At 29.3% G+C, this 18,772-nt stretch overlaps 1 protein-coding gene across 1 annotated transcript in view; it reads right to left on the minus strand.

Annotated features, from left to right (window-relative positions):
- Positions 1 to 2,868: 2,868 nt before the first annotated feature.
- The window catches only part of LOC148279179 (uncharacterized), a 144,992-nt gene continuing 129,088 nt past the window's right edge, over positions 2,869 to 18,772 (minus strand). The window contains exons 5-7 of the mRNA XM_088230335.1: positions 11,811 to 11,896; positions 4,184 to 4,351; positions 2,869 to 3,648 (exon numbers count right to left, since the gene is read on the minus strand). Coding sequence (XP_088086461.1) covers positions 3,434 to 3,648; positions 4,184 to 4,351; positions 11,811 to 11,896 — 469 coding nt within the window. The 3' untranslated portion in view covers positions 2,869 to 3,433. The remainder of the gene's footprint in view (positions 3,649 to 4,183; positions 4,352 to 11,810; positions 11,897 to 18,772) is intronic.

Genomic DNA, 18,772 nt, shown 5'->3' on the forward strand with positions numbered 1-18,772 from the left:
ACCCCAACTTGATTACCATTTTCTAATAGTGAGTTATTTACTACTCGTTGAAAATGGCCCTCAAAATGAAATATTCGCGTAAATTATAAGAACGCAAATATTTATTTTTAATAAAAAAAAAAAATGTCATACTACAACGCAATGGCAGATTTGATTTTTTTTAACTAGCATATAGTAGCACTTATTTTATTCCAATATTAAATTATATGTCGGTTTCCGTCCTATTTAAAGATCCAATCAATGCATAAGTATTTAAGATTTAGTAAAACAAAGTTTAGTAAAGTAACAAACAGAAAAATCCTAATTTTTAAACTCGCAGGAACTGTAGCTAATTTTGCCTGGGAAATAAAAAAAACAGTTTAATTACGGACATTATCAGGATGGTTTTATTTCACAATAATACAAATAAATATGATATTTATAAAAAAAAAACAATTAAAAAAACATCTCATTCCTGAAAAACAAGAGTTTATTTTGATAAAATATTGTTTACAAAATAATGTAACATTGTTATTTTTTTCTTATAAGTACTCATATCTTCTTATCAATTTACATGACTAATCTTTAGATAAAAATTTTAAAAAGCACACTACATGAGTATATCATTTTAAAAAAAATATTATGAAGTATAAAGCAGTTTCAAAAATTTTCTAACAACTCGTGCACACCTAGATTAAATACAAACACTTTCCATAATACATATATAAATAATCATATTATTATTCCAAAACAAGATACAGTCGATTTAAGCACCATTTTTTTGTAATACCGTATCACAGACAATTTATTGATTTTCTTACACATAGTCCTATTACAAAAACATTATTATTTCCTTTAAAGATATAATGTAAACTGAAATAAATAAATAAAATTTTGCTTTAAAAATTCTTAAACAATTATGGTAACCTTTTGACATACTTTAATTTTATTTAATGTTCATAAATATATGTAAATCGTAGATTTATAAGCATTAATTATATTATCCGTCGATAATTGTGGTATTAGAATGGCATCTGTAAGAACAAAATATGAATTGTTTTATACCTAATAACAATGTAATTAGTAAAAATAATATTCGCCTTCAGAACAAACAATTACAAAAGTTACCCCTTTATGATTTGATAAATATATATTTAAAGTAGAAACATTTATTACATATTTTATATATACATATACATATTTTATATTATAAAAGTTTTATTGCTAACCATCTAACTTTAAGTACAAGAAAAAATATTTATTATCAAGTCGAAATTTTGTTTTTAGTTACTTATTGTTTATTCGATATTAATTCATGACATTGCAAAAATACAACTTTTCTACGATAATTAAATAAACAAAATATTTAAATTTATATTTATCTTATTTGTTTGAAAAAAATTGTTAACAGGTTTATCGATACAAAAAAAGCAAAATAATTTTACAACCTGTATATAATAAAAGTTATTTCAGATATTTAAATAAATTGATACAAATTTGATTAATTATACATTACGTCAATATAATTGTGCAAAAACGTTAGCACGAACCATCAAGCTAAAAAAATATTTTTAATGATTCACCTGAAATACAAGCATAATCCAAATAAATGTATTATTTTTTTTCATAAATTTGCTGGTGTTTTGATGGTGTTTTCATAGTGTTTTGATGGTGTTATTTTTTTTTTTGTTAAAAAAAACGCCTTGTTCGTCTAAGACGCTTGTGTAGGCGCGACTATCAACCTTATGAGTAGTTATAATTAAAAATGTGTTTTATCATCATAAGTGACATCGTATTAAATATTCATGTTTTCTTACAGTTAAAAATGTCAATGTTTTACATTTTTCACTTAATATCATTTTGATTTTGATTTTGATACATTCGGAACAATGAAATATGGAACTAATTTTTTTTTTACAATATGTCATTTAATTCAATTTGTTTAAAAATACACATTCACCAAAATACTTCGGTAAAAAAAAAAAAAATCAAATATCCTTTCTCAATATTTTGGTTTGAAAAAATATTACTGACCATACTATCTTACTCGGAAAATTAATGATAGTAAACAGCAAGGGCAGATCCTATAGTTTATCACCGAAAATTTCCAAAAACTAATCGAATATTTTAACAGTCTACTACTTGAATGGTCTGCCAAAAAATGATTAGGACATACCAAAATACTTCAATTTTAAAGAGGAAATAAAAAATATATTTACAGATAGAGATTGTATTAACCCGGTAACTATGGTCACCCCTTTAACCAAATAATCCGAGCTACCTGCACTTAGTTGAGATGTAACAATATATTTATATTTGAAATCAATACTTTTTGTATGTCATTGCAAAATTTCTAAAACAATTCAATGTGTAAATATAAACATCAATATATACATATATATCTTACTTAACTAAAATTGTAAAATTTCATCCTCGGCACGAGTTTCCCCAGTCAGAAATACATTGTTATTTTAATTATATAATTTATTCTTCTGAAGTTTTAAACAAATTAATAAATATTATAACTATTTTAATGACTTAAATTTAAGAATTAGTAATTCGTGGATCAGTAATATTACATGCATAACAGGTATTTCCGCCCTGCTTTTTGGCATATAAACAAAATATATTGAAAAATATAATATATGTCGCTGTTTGAGTTTTGATATATGTTATAAATTAATGATTTTTAACAAACTGTTCTTATGAACCTACCAGCTTAGGATACAATACACAAATAGACGCGTCGTTGATTTATTGTTTTCTAATAAACTTAATTAAGGAACATTAAACAGCGTCTTAGATCATCAATGAAAATACAAAAGTTTCCAATCTCACAAACTGTTGGTTTATATTAAACAAATATTTGGAAAGAAAATTTGTTGAGGAAAGAGATTAACAAACCTTTGTAACATTTTTTCAATTTTTGTAGTATCAATTTCACACCAAATCACACCAAATCCCGTTGATAAAAATCTTCGTGTTTAAAGATAAAAAATACAGATACTTTGAAAATGAAAGGTTGGTGGAATATGTAAAGACAATTTTTTGAGTACAGAATTTAGAAATCTAGGCATTTACAGTGCTTATTTCTTACTATCAGCTAGTTTAAGTAAGTATTAATTGTGATGTGATTACAAGTTTATGTTAGTTTTTAAGATGTTATGAACTAACTTAATAAAGCATAAATAAATAAATAAATTTGTACCTGCACTAGGTAACATTCACCATCTGTAAATGCTATAATGTTTAAAACTTTCAATTTTTTTAAAACTTATATTATACGTATGCTACTAAGCATTAGCATAAAAACATCCACTTGCAAAATCTGATCATTGCAAAAAATTACTGTAAAATCCAGTGTTTGTCGACACACCTTCATTTATGTACTTAAAAAATGACATTTCCTTTAAGAGTATAAAATTGAATGGTTGGGAGGACCATACATAAAATTTCAAATAATTTCAATGGGTTCTTCTATTATCTCTGTGTTTCCGGGCGCACTGCACTTCTTCATATGGGTGCGCATATTACTGCTCTGACTAAATCGTAGCCCGCACTTCAAGCAAGAGTATGGCTTGTCACCGGTGTGGTAATTCAGGTGAGTCTTGAGATGATGCTTCTTAGTGAAGGACTTGGAACACAGGGAGCATGAAAACGGCTTGATTCCTAAGAAAAAATATCACATTAAAAATTTCCATCGTGTAATCTTTTACTTAAGAGAATAAAACCTTATTGCGATATGTGATGTATTTTATCTTTCATTTTAATATTTGAACTAAGTTGAATGATGCATCATTAAGATTATTTAGAACAAAAAAGCATAAATGATATCTAAATGATAATACGAGCTTTCTTAATGTTACTTTTTTTTTTAAATCAACATAAAACTGTTGAAGTTGGTTAGAAGACATTGGTTCATAGCAATGATGCTGACGATTATATCATATATGTATCTGTATATATATATATACATATATTTGTATTCATATATAGTTCGTACAGTAAAGTTTTAAGTAAATAAACAATAATATTTCTTAAACATAAAGCAGTTATGTAATATCTATATTTTCAATTAAGCAAATATTGTCATCAAAAAAATTTTTTTTTTCATTTTCTTTTCCCTCTCTTGAATGATTTGCACATTTCTGTGTTGTTTTATTTTTTCACAAAATATTGCCGAATAATGATTTTTGTTAGTTACCTGAGTGTAGCCGCATGTGCAAAGTCATGTTGGATCTATCAGCGAAGCGCTTTCCACACACCGAGCACGTGTAAGGCTTCTCCCCGCTGTGAGTACGGACGTGCTGCTTCAGAAGCATCTTGCGCGAGAAGGCTTTCCCGCACGCTTCGCACTGGTGTGGCTTCACCCCTATGTAGGATTATCCAAAACTACGTTTCATACAATTCATACATACAAGAGATTAAAATTCGCAATGCACCATCACCGTCATTATAACTCCATTTTCTTTATCTCGACAAATAATGTATCTACTATCCGCCAATTTCTGCCTATCACGATAATTTCTTACGAAAGCAAAATCACCAGTCTTTCGGCCATCTTTCTTTGGGACTCTGGAATATTACTGTGCACAAACGCCTTTTTAAATTCTGGACCTCATACACTAACACTATATGTTGAGGTGTAAATATACGAGTATATATCGGTAGTCAGATGGCAGAAGGAACCATCTGTATTTTTGTCTATGTTTTAGTTTTCAAAAGTTTTATTTAATATCTCAGTAAACACACGCAGATTTTTTAAAAATAAATCAGCGTCATTTAGGGTGGTAATTTATTATTAAAAAGTAACAATAAAATATTTTAGTTTATTTTTTTAATTTATTTTTATTTAGTTCTATGATTAACATAGTCTAAAATGGCGGCCTCCGTAGTGTAGTGGTCAAGACGCTTGATTCACGCACGGAAGGTTCCGGGTTCGATTCCCGGTGAGAACAGAAAAATTAAAATGTGATTTTTCTCAAGCCTGTAATAAGGCCTCCTGGCCTGTTGTGGTGCAAAAAAAATAAATGTAAATGTAAAAAAATGTGAAATATATTTTACAACACAATATTTACATCTATACTTATTCTAACATTATTTATCACTATTATACACTTAACATCCTAATTTATAATATTAACTGTTTCATATGTACATTTTCATTAATTATATTCACTATTTATACTATATACTACCTAATATTTTTCACATGTATACTTTTTACATTTAATTTTAAATATATTTACATTAATTTCATTTTTTATGCTTTCTGGCATTTCCTCAAATAGTTGTATTCCCTTGTACATAAGGCAGTTCTGGGACATTGCTTTTGATTTCTTTTCCAGTCTTATATTTTTAGATCCTCTTGTTGCATAGTTATGAAAGAACTCATTATTTTTTAGTTTATTTTGAAACTATCTCGGAACTATTCCTTTAATAATTTTGTTTATTTCATTGGCAACATTGAATTTGATTATTTATCTAGAAGTTGAATCATTTTCTTAACTTTTGTTCGTCTCCCACATCTTAACATTATCCTCATCATTATGGATTAAAGTCTTGAAATTGACACGTATTTCAGCTCTCCTGAAATTTTTTGAAAATTACAGATGGTCCCTTCTGCCATCTGACTACCGATATTAGAACAGTGTTTGCCATCCGCCAGTCCGTTGAGATTTTCTTCCGGTCCGCTGTCGCCCATTTTAAAATTCCTGTACTTAAAAAAGCTATCTGCTATTTCTATACCTGTTATAATATAATAATAAAAACCAACATACAAAATACTACATGATAAAACGTTCTTATACCTGCGTTACCGGTCCGCAATTTTTTTCTCATATTTTCACCGGTCCGCATGCTTAAAATTATTAGGAAACACTGCACTAAAACACCAGTAACACTTAAAATCTTTGATTTTACCATACCGAACCATCCTCTTTAGTTTTGGAACAATCCTCTTGTTGTCTGCTCAGGTTATAAGCGGATTTATGCCACTCGACCTAAAAATATAGGAATTTGAGGAGGCTTATGAGGTCAATAAGAGTCTAGCTCTGCAAGACTTGGCATCTGACAGGTTTAATCAGAGAAAGGGAACTTTCTCTGACTTCCTCATCCCGCAGAACGACACAGGATGGACAACAGTTTTAATGACCAAACTCTGCCTGACTTGGAAAAGAAAGAATGGCAAATCTTCACTGATAACGCTCTCTAAAATGGCAAAGAAGCACCATTTGAACTCTACGACACGACGGCGCGAGAATACTGCCTACACGTAATTTTCTCGGCATAAGAGCAAAATCGCAGAAACTCCTTAAACAGGCCACAGTCGGAACTCCCGTCCAATCCTTACATATTTATTTTATCTTTTAATATTTTACATGTATTAAATAAAGAAAAACAGTTTATAGTGACACAAGACACAACAAAGAACGACCTATGAATGCGATACAATTTTTTTCAAATAAATATTTGGGTTCTAATAATTTACCAAAATCTTTTAATTTTGACCATTTTCTTGTAAACAAATAACTTAGAAAATGGGAAACTAGTCATTCTAGAGCGGAGTTTGAATCTCGGACCTCCTGATCCGGAGTCCACGACAGTACCCACAGGACCACAAACTGTCTCGACAGTATTATAAGCATAACAACAGTATAATGATTTAATTTGAATTACATTTAAAAGTGTGCTAGTTTTTGAAGAAAACAAATAAATTTAATATCCAACAATGATAAATTAAATGACATGGAGGTGTTTTACATTTAAAAAGCTTAAAAAATTAATGTTCTTCAAATAAATAATCAAATATCTCTTCAATATAGCCCACTTTCTGATTTAAAAATGAACCAATCGTGTAAAATTTAACCACACTTCAACAAAATTCACTTAGCCCCTCCCCTTCCTAACCCTTTCCTTAAAAATTTTGTGACATATTGCCAAATATTATTAACCTAATTTTAGTGCATGTACGGACATGGTGGTGTTTGCATTCTCTTTAACTCTGCATTATGTATTTTTCGTAAATACGATGTATTTAGTATTTGCATGTTGGTGTAGTGAGTGTCGAATAGATGAATAGATGGGTACGTCTCGAAACCGGTAAGCAACTATTCTCAACAATACAAACTGCGCTAGTGCATGTTCCAACATTCCTGACTGTCTTTGTAATACCATGTGAATTTATTGTGCTCACGATTATTTTTTTCGTATTCATCATCATTATCAAACCCTCATCCGCACTATTACTAAAGTAATACGCATCACATCTGGTTCGTATATTGCAGGAAGGTAAAGTGATCTAACTTTTTCTTCAGAAGTGAAATATTGCAGTATAAAACCACCTCAAAACAAATATTTTATTTCAACCCTCCCAACAATCGAACCCAGGACCTCAAGCATGGTAGATGAACGCGCTAGCTATTACACTACGAGGCGGACTTAACACGGTTTCCTTTTTGACGATATTTAACTCGTCTAGGCTTTTGGTTCTATTTCACATTAAAAACTGTATTCTTCATAGAAAAATTACTCGTATTTTTAATTATTTTAAGATTTTATATCATTTTTCTAACAAGTGGACACAACAAGATAAAATATTAATCAATAGTGTATTCTCCTTAACTATTTCAAAGCAAACAAGTCAATAATTCGTAGCATCTTCACCGTACACTGCGTAAATATCGCGAGCAGCTTTATTCCCTAGATTGAACGCGAACAGAAGGAGGTGTCGAAAATGCTCACCTTTGTCTACTTGATATTCAATTTCGAAGGCTTGCAATAAAATAAAATAATTTATTTTGCAACGTAAAAGCAAACACAATATCTTGTAGAGCAAAAAACTTTCTTTCGAATTACATATAACCATCACCGTTTTACTTTTGGAGCTAATTTTTAAATTAGAAAAAAACGGACGCAACTTATATTATGATTGTTATGATTATTTATTATTATGGCTGTTTTAAAATTTAAATGCTGTTTTATTTTTGAGCTTTTAATCAACTCAACAATTTGTATTGATTTAGAACCCTCTGTTAAACCATTTCTAAGGTATTAAGTAAAAATATAATAAATAACAGTAATTATGACAAATTCTAGATAAGAAAAGACACTTCCACACGAAGGCGTGTGATAGAGGACCCTAAAACATATCAAAATAATCGCCGTGTATTTTAAACGATTTTGACCCATTTCAAACATATCTTCAAAATCCTAACGGCATGGCCAAATTAGGGTGGATTGATATTTACTATGTTCTTTTGAATTTATTTAGCGGCTACTCTCAGCTAAAAATCTTGCAAAAGTAAATCGAGTAAAGATTAGTCAGCCTCATCCTCATGGTGATTATTGTATTTTACTGTCATTAAATAAATAAACACAACTAAAATACAATTAAAATCAATCCACCCTATGTTATTTAATCATGCCATGTGGGTGTTTGTCATGGTGTGGAATGGCCCTTTCACATCTTCGTGAGTTATGGTTTTTGTGGCTGTTTAAATTGTATCCGCATTTAAACACTTGCATTTTATTCTACATGAATAGTTGTTACATCTTACAATTTATTTTGTGTTACTTCTCGTAGATTGTTCCACGAAAAAAATATTCAATTGTTTTTAATTTGTATACAGCATTCAAAACAGTTCTTGTAAACTAAATACCTTATTTTGGAAATAAATAAAAACATTAATTTAAATGCAATTCCATGTTCGCTACCCGAACTTGGGGTAATTAGTGCCCATAAACAGCTCCCAAGCCTCTCAATCATACATTAATATATTAACGTCATAGATATTAGTTATGAACAAAGAAGTTGGTATTCAGACATTAATTATCCGTATATTATTAATTAAACTGATGTCTCAAATTTCTGCGCGCTTCATTGTTTTAATAATCATTCTTGCTAACATTAACTGAACAAAAATATTACACGCTACTAACAGCGTCCTTTTAATCATGTCATAATCAATTAAGTTCAGTGAAAGTAGGTTTCATAGCGATCGAATCCAGGTATTTAAACTTGTCATAAGAGTTCCAACTTGATTGAACGATGCCTCATTTTGACTCCATTGATAAATTATTAAGTGCATTCTGAAATGCTTAATGAAACATTCTGAAGTTCTAACGGACGGACGTTAAAAGCTAATTGGATAGAAGAGTGGGTGTTTTGCGTTTTACCAAGCATGTCAAAAACAATATAAATAGGTAATACTGTATTCATAAAGTACCTTTATAAACTAACTTGCCGGCAACGCCCGATATCATCCGAACTTTCAGTTTACCATATACATGTAAATAATTTTACAATATACTTTATTATTTACTATGTTCATTCAAACAGAAAACAGCAATTATTTTGCGATAGTATACTTACGCATAAAAAAACATAATTTTGAATTCGATATTGTAACCCAACTTTCCGGAACAAAAACATTTTTTTACCTGGACGTAATTATGCTGAAAGAGTCCAACCCTCAAAATGCTCAAAATTTGTTTAATGCCGGTTCCGATAGCATACTACGACATCTTTATGGGCTGAAAACGTCCAAGCTCCAAGTGCTATACTTTTTTGCCAATTAAAGACTTATTTTTTTTTCAACCGCAGAAAATAGTAAAACCACTTGGAAGTTTTGAACGTCGATATAACAGTGCTAGCCGTGATGTGGGTTAGAAATTTCTTTTGTTGGCAAAAAAAGTATAGCACTTGGAGTTTGGACGTTTTTAGTAAACTGCGATAGCAAACTGCGATATATTTATATATATCGCAGTTTGCTATCTAAACCGGGATTATTCATTTTTAGCATTTTGGAAGTTGGATGCTTTATGCATAACTACATCCAATTGTTGTAATGATTAAGTACCAAAGCTTTAATGTCACGGTTTACTTTAGGAGCATATTCCTAAAAATGCAATGTTTTTATTGATTTGACCCAAACATCATATGCATTTTTTTTAAATAGGGCCCTAATACCATATCCCTCAAATTTAAACATCCTTCACATCAAATAATGGGATTATACTTTACGGAAAAACCAAAATATCAAAAAAAAACTATTTGACCGTTGGAAACATTAGCGATACGAGGGGATGTCAAATTGTTCCAAAATGAAAATACTATTAAAAAGGACAATAACAGGTTCCCCTCTACATCTAAATGTTTCAAATACAAAAGCAGATTAACTAAAATCAATCACAATGGCACGCCTTACATTTGCTCTATTGACCAAGATTATATTTTTAATGAGAAGCAAAGGTTAGGTGGGGTCAAGGTGACACAGTTTTTGCAAATTCAAAATAAACTCTCTCTGTGTACAGAATTTTGTTATAAAAAAAAAAAACACAAAATGAAATTATATCATTATTATTTTATGTGAAGCTACTTTTTGTACCAAAAATATAGTATAATAAACAATAACATAAAAATCTGCATGACTGTTCCTTTTGCCTCACTACTCGGGCTAAGAATATTAGAGCAGGCTATCTCCTTACATACTCGTACATAGTATTAATATAAATATTATCTCTTTTATTACAAATAATTCGAGTAACCGCCGGTGAAATTGCTACTATCAATCATTCAAATGAGCAAGAAAAAAAGCTTTCATTATAGTTCAGGACAAGGGTGTCAAACAAAAAGACTGTCAAAAATCATCGCTCGTTTTAAAAAAAGTGAAAAGCAATCTTTGTTTCGATTCTGGAACAACAACGCATCTCTCTGTCTGACCGACTGAGCAAATAGGCCGTAAGTCCAATAGATGAGCTTTTGTTCCTCTTGTTTCATAGTTACTCTGCCCCCACCTGACCTTACATGCTATTTTTTTATTGTTAATTTCAATTGCGGGATGTAACAGAGGAATAATTTTTCATTTTATAGTATATCACATATTAATATGAACCAAAACTCCTTTTACATAAATAGGATTCTAACCTATAAAATATATTTATTTGATCAAAATGTCCCAACACTGATTTAAATACCCGTACAGAATACCAACTACAAAAATAGTACGACAGTAGAAAACAAATTCTATTTTTGATGCTATATTAATTATTTTTATAATACATTCAGGAAACGGGTTTCATCAAATTAACGCTGCTAGTTTTAACGTCATAAATTTTCTACCGTTCATAATAGGACAAATGTGGTTTTAAAAAATGACTATGCAAGTATGCACCCAGCAAAATAAATTCATGAAGATTACAAGACTAATCCAAGCGTGATTAAAATAATGAATTCTATGGTGAAGTTTAAAAATAGTTAAAACGCTTACATATTTCTTTAATGTATAAATTGTTGTTTTAATTCGAACCAAAATAGCTTTCACGAAGTGATTAATTATAATATTTTAAAAATGAAAGTAACTTGTGAGGACGTTACATCATACCTACGACTCATATGTTCCATGCAAAAGACTTAAGAAGCGATTATTTCATCAAAACAATAATAGTGCTTTAGAAATAATTTAGAAAACAGAACACATTTTTATTAATTAAAAGGCTCTAGCTTAACTCTCACTTGAAAAACCGTATTTGAAAAATGTAACTTGTCTCAAATAAAGATGATTCATTATACCGTTCAAATGTTCAAATTTCAGTTAAAAATCTAATCTAAGTTTCTAACTTTATTAAATAATCATTAAGGGCACTAAATAAATTTTTCTGCAAGACTACGTTAGCTACGTTATTTTTTACAAAATCAAACAAATAATAAGTTGATATAAGGTATTGTGAACATAATTATTGGGGATAATGTAAATATTTCTCTGGACGATATAAAATTAGTTATTGTAGCTACAAAGCAGTAGAGCTAATTTGAGAAGGATTTTCCTTACCTGTGTGAATACGAACATGCATGTTATATGCAACTCTCTGATTAAAAGACTTCGGGCAGTGTGGACATTGATACTCCTTGCGATTTCTAAAACAATGAATTATATAATTATTCAAAATGTACGTTTAACAAGGATAAAGCTCGAATATTTACTATTCCAATATTTTTTTATCGTTCCGGTTGCCATAAGCTACATACAAAATATGCGTACATACCACTTAGCGAATGCAATGTAAATACGATATGGGATATAAGCCACGTCAATATAAAACAAAAACGTGAGAGTGCGAGAGATAAAGCATTCGATGATACTTAATGGAAATGGAAAAAGCTGCACATCAACGTTTCTGTTAATCTTCTTTTTATCAGAACAAATGTGCAACAATTTCAGTACAGACAGTGTTATTTTTTTAATACAGAAGACTTCTTAATAATCCAGGGCCGCAATTACAATCGGAAGTTAAGGACGTGATACTTTCACCATGACAGTATAGTTGAAGATAAATTCTCCCGAGCGATTACGAAGAATCACTACCGACCCTTTATACATATATGTACACTAGATACATTCGTATGTATCGAGAGCTCAAGTTCTCTACGGTACACATTAAAAATGACATTTTTTTTGTTCCAGGAGCAATTTCTGCTTGAATTACAATTTACTAAAAAAATTCATCGTTCTGAGGCAGACACTTTTTTTTAAATCCTTACGCCAAGCCACAATACGAAAAAAAAAAGTTAATTATGAACCCAAATTTAATTCTGAAACCAAAAGGCTAGATGTAGAGATAGTAGGGCTAGGTGCTGCCATACTATCATATAGCAGCATCTAAGCTTAAAAACAGAGTTTGAAAACTTGAGATAATTAGAATGCATTCGTAAGATGACGTGACCTTTTAGATTTTGTCAAGTTTAACCTTACGTGTCTTATTTTTTTACTGAATGTATTGTTAATTGTTTATTTAAAAAAAAAAAAAATGTTTTTCCCAATTTTTTTCCCTGCCGTTCTGAGAGCAGGTACCTATCGAGATAATGATAGAGCCGGCTTTGTAATACCTCGATATATACAGACAATGAAAAGTTTACCATACCGTCTGGGAATTGTCAATCGTCATATAAAAATCATATTCAAACGAGTATTTTTTAGTTTAATTGAGATTTATTTAAATTTTTAAACTTACTGAATTTAATGAAAAGCCAAACCTGTAATAACAAAAGTCGTTTTAAAATTCGAATGAGAAACTTTCATAATTAATTTAGCATCGAATGCGGACTAAAGTATCAGCGTCACTTATTCATTGAATTCGATCATATGACGTCTGAAATGACATGTCGGCAGATCGAAATTCACCATACCGAGAAAGGTACAAATAGTAGGAAATTTAAATATACCGTCTTAGTATGTACCGATGAAGATAGCCTTAGTAATTGCGGCCCAGGGCCGCAATTTTATACGGCTATCTTCATCGGTAAATACTGAGACGGTATAAACAAATATCGATATTTATGTACGAAAGTGTGTATATTTGTATGACAATTAAAAGTATCTTCGTCGGTAACCGGTAAATTTATTTATTAACGGACATTGTCCATTTAAACGATTTATAGGGTTTTAATATTCCAATATAAGAAATGTTAAAAATATTTTTTAAAAAAGAAAAGAAGTATTGAAAAACATAAGGGACATCAAGACAAGATCTGGACTATTTATTTAGCGCTCGTTTAAATCGCTGTAAACTCAAATCAAAAAAGTCTAGATATTGTCTGGAGTTAACAATACGACAAATATTGGTCGATTCATTGGAGAATTAAGGCCATGGTTTATTATATGCTGATCGATGGACAGTACTTCATTGTTTCTCAACCTACGAGTCGGAATATGATTTTACCATTTAGTATGCCAAACATATATATGGAATCGATATTAGTTCTACGTTTTTGTAGACTAGAAATATTTAACATCGACTCTATAAGAGTAATTATTTATCTCTAGTCCAAGCGTCCACGCTACTTTTCGAAGCAAGCGATGTTGGACTGGTTCATTGTGATATATGCGATTAACATAGTATGGAACATGTTAAGAAAAAAAATGGAAACCTATTACAGTTTTCATACAGAAAACACAATTTTACTTTTTAAATTAATAAAATTTAAGATAAATTTTAACTTCTCATCAGAATACGTACCCAGGGCCCGTATTATAATGGAAAGTAATAATTTATCTTAAATTTTATCTACAAAGTAAAAATAAGTTTTTTGTATGAAAAATAGAATATGTATACATTTTTTTCTATACACGTTCTATTACAGGTTACCGACGAAGAAATTAAAATTTTCATAAAAATATACTCATTTTTATACATAAGTGGCGGCCTCCGTGGTGTAGTGGTCAAGACGCTTGACTCACAGACGGAAGGTTCCGGGTTCGATTCCCGGTGAGAACACAAAAATTAAATGTGATTTTTCTCAAGCCTGGGTGTTCTGTGATGTAATTCACCGCTGTAATTGGGCCTCCCGGCCTGTTGTGGTGCAAAAATAAAATAAAAATAAAAATAAAATAAGTATTGATTTTACTTTTAACCGTTTCGATATGCACCGATGAAGATAGCGTTTGTTATCGTGACCCAGGTAGACACCAGAACACAAAATGCCGCGATCTGTTTAAGTGAGACGGAACGCCTACTGATGTCTATCAGTAGTCCGGCTTCTCTTGATTGGGTTTTCTGTGGTTTCCTCTTCATTAAGCAAATGCAGAAAAGTTCCTATGAAGGTCCACAGCTGAAATTCCCTCCCTTTCCCAACACCGCTTAAATATAGATAGCCAGGAAACAAAATTCACTTGTGAACTATAAACCTTATACATTATAAGCTCTTACAAAAAAATTAAAACTTCTGTATAAAAAAAATACACAGTTTATAATGACATAACCAAGAACGACCAATATATTGATATTTTTGTATGTAATCTTTTTTATTTTAACAACACCCTTTACTTGTTTGATTTTTCATTATTACGTGTTATTTCTGGTTTATGACCATGACAATTTAAAGTGTTTCATAATATTGAATATATATTTGAACTGCTTTGTAATTCTATGATTTAATTTTTACTGTTCTTTGTAATTGGATTATCAATTTATGCAAAATCAATGACAGTGCAGCATTCAATCGATTATTTTGTGTTTTAATGCAACGCGTCGTACGTTCCTATCTACAGGCAATTTAAGAAGAGACTTTTGACGTTTACATGCTCATGAAGTTCTGTAAATATTGACAGTTTAGTGTAAGAAACAAATGCCGTACTTTATTGTTGTAGTAGACGCAATAGTGACGTTCTGCCGAAAAACCTCACTATCGATCGATAGATCGACAATATCGACTTTATTTTGAATATCAAATTATAATGAATGTATTCATTTTAAGAAGTTCGCAATACGATAAATTAAATTTATTCGACAATAATTTTGACGTTCAACTTATTTATAAGTCAATTAAAAATAGTTATATTTTAAAAAAATCAATACACTTTTACACGTAATGGTCACTTAAAACGAGGTATGTTCAAAAAATAGTAAATTGAACTCTATTTTTCTCACTCTGTCCAGAGAAGTAATGATAGATAGTATTTTAGATAGCAAAATTATAATTAATGTTAGAGATGACAGCAGTGACGACAATTTAGTGGAGAGTAATAGTAATGTGGGTAAATGAGATTGAAAGACACTTTGTAAAATATTTTTATTTTAGAAAAATCTTCTTTATTATTCTTATTTGTAACCAGCGGCGTTATCCGAGTCACGTTTTCATCGTGTTACGTCCAAAATACCATAAAAAATCACTATTTCACTCGCGATTATTGTCACGTGATCCATACTATAATTTAATATGTTAAAAGATGGCACTTCGAATTAATCTAAATAAAACTATTCCTGTTATTATATTTGTCATCCTATAAATGTTGTGAGAGGCATATTATACTATTTTCGTTTGTATTATGTTGTCTTACCTTGATTTTTTTATTTAAATTTGTTTTATTCATTTTTTTTTGTTTTTATTCAATAAACATAATAATAAAATAGAGTATTAAAAAAATAAAGCATCAGTACATATCAATGAAATACATATTAATAGAAAAATAGTAAAAAAAAAAAATTTAAAAATGGTCTGTTCGTGTTTATACAAGAAAATGTTAATGAATTTTTGCTCCTATAATAAATAATGGACAGTTATAATATTTTTGTATAACATAAGAAAGAAAGAAAAAATATTCTGTAAAAGATAATATGGTATTTTTTTTATAGTAATTGAAAAGGGAAATAAAAAATATTTAAAAAAAACACAAAAATATTCCTTATTATTAAAGGGCAACAAAATAAATCATAAAAAAAAGAGTTCATATCTTTAGTTTGAATCCAGGATAATGCATGTTTTTAAAAGAAGGAAAATTTTTAAGATTTGGAATCAATGAAATATTATCAGTAAAAAATCATTTTAAAAATTTGGGCCTATAAAATGGCCTATTTATATATTCCTGTTGAATGACCAAATTAAACGAAAAGTAAACTGCACTTATAACCGTTACATTTTTAATAAGTATCAAGTAATATGAAAACCCGTTTCTTTTCACAATATCTGACGGGAAATCATTCAAAATTGATATCGAAAATCGAAAGAAAAAATACTGTTACAACACTAGTGTAAGCTGTCAAATGTACCTTCTTATACTGCCTGAACTGTAATCATTAGCAAAATACCTATTATATTACGGCGAAACATTGTCAACTATTACTGCCAATAAAGAATTCAAACACCGTAATATGCCAAAAATTCGGAATTCAGGACGTACAGTTAAAGTACAATCGTGAAAGCGCTAAGTTATTTCTATAATTAATGAAAATTCGATCTATGTTATGAACATGAAAGTTTGCGGTAGTGGATTATTTTTGGACTAACGTGTGAATATCTCTCTTATACGAGTCTGTTCCACACTTGAATGTTAATTTGGCGATGTATTTAAAACTTTATTTTGCATACTCAACCTAATTCCAATCTAATAGCTTTGTTAATTTTAACACTTTTTTGTGATGTGTAGTGGCAATATGTTAATTGAATTTATATTTTGATGCACACTGAAATATTCAGCAAACAAATTTATTTTACGTGCATTTCTTTTCATAATTACTTCAGTATAGTAAGTGCAATGCTTGTACGTACATTATAAATGTTTTTAAAAGGTTTATTTTCTTTCTTTCTTTTTTTTATAGACAGGTACGTTAAAACATTACATTTTAATAAGCTATTCAAACTAATTACATTCGATGTGTTAATTGGGAAACAAAAAAAGGAACTCGCATTTTTATTTCATGTTTACATGATAAGCACATTTTTGCGAGATAGGTACATTCATTCTTTGGTTTAAAATCTCCTCTTTATGTTGCTTTTTTAAATATTACCTATACCTGTTATTCTTTCTTTTTTCTCCGCTGCATTCACATGTTTTTTGTACTTTTAAACTACTTTTAATTACTTATATTGTATATGTATATGAAATCAATATATTGCTGCTCTTACTATGTGTCATTAATTTTGAAGATGTTTTTAAATTGACTTAAATTTATTTTCTTATTTAAAGATTTGTCTCATCATTTCTTTGAATTCCTTGAAATATGAATGTGAATATTTATGTTTTTCATTTTTTTTAAATGTTATTATTATTTTATTTTATTTTATTTTTACATCTGAGCATGTTTTTTATTCTTTTTTTAAATCTTAACTTTTAATTACTTTTACAAATTTTCTTCATTTTTTTACTTTAGTTTTAATTTTTAAACAACTTCTATTTAAAACATTTAAGTTTGTAAGTGAAAATTCTTGATGGAAGTTCATTGTAATTTATTATATAAATAAAATACGAGTGATACTTTAATCCACAAATTTGGAATATCCAGTGACCGGTTTCATCGCTTTCGCGACATCTTCGAGACTGGTATCTTTATTAAAAAGTTAAATGTATTTATACAGAACAGAGGTAAGGATACATAATTCAAAGTTATATGTAAGTAAATTAAATAAAGTTATTTTTATCTTAAGGATCATTATGAACAAATTTTCTATGGGTTAACTAATGAATGGATATAATGCTATTTTAATGAGTTTAAGTATTTTATTTAATTTTTGGTGTCTTATCCTTATACTCCAAAACCACACTCACGAAGGATGAGACACCAAAAATAAAATAAAATACTTAAACTTATTAAAATAGCATTATATCCATTCATTAGTTAACCCATAGAAAATTTGTTGATAATGATCCTTAAGATAAAAATAACTTTATTTAATTTACTTACATATAACTTTGAATTATGTATCCTTACCTCTGTTCTGTATAAATACATTTAACTTTTTAATAAAGATACCAGTCTCGAAGATGTCGCGAAAGCGATGAAACCGGTCACTATATATTCCAAATTTGTGGATTAAAGTATCACTCGTGTTTTATTTATATAATAAACTTCTATTTATGTTTTTTTTTCCTTCTATTTTTTGTACTTTAATTAATAACCTTACATATAATTACTTTATTATATGGAAACTTTGCTGGTCCATTTGATTTAAGTCTAACTGTGTAAAATATAAAGCTTTGTAACTGTACTGTATGTTTCCTAAATAAAAGAAAATAAAAAATAAATAAACGAAAAAAAATCATTAATCATTATTTCTAAAGACAGTTTCGAATACAGACACATAGTGGCTGATTAAATTGATTTTTTTCTCCCTTTTTGATTTCCTACCCAAAAGATCAATACTCTATACACCAATTGCAGCGTGAATGTTAAAAGAAACAATATATTTATTTAATTTTAGTTAAAAGAAAAATTATAGTTCTTATTTTATACGCAAATATTATGTATATTAATTTTCAGACCCTTTTCTAGTCGCTTGTAAGTAAAATTAGTATAAAAA

Source organism: Micrasema longulum, unplaced genomic scaffold (genome assembly GCF_059751315.1).
Source record: "Micrasema longulum isolate JH-2025_06_02 unplaced genomic scaffold, ASM5975131v1 h1tg000747l, whole genome shotgun sequence".
In the NCBI taxonomy this organism is placed as follows: domain Eukaryota; kingdom Metazoa; phylum Arthropoda; class Insecta; order Trichoptera; family Brachycentridae; genus Micrasema; species Micrasema longulum.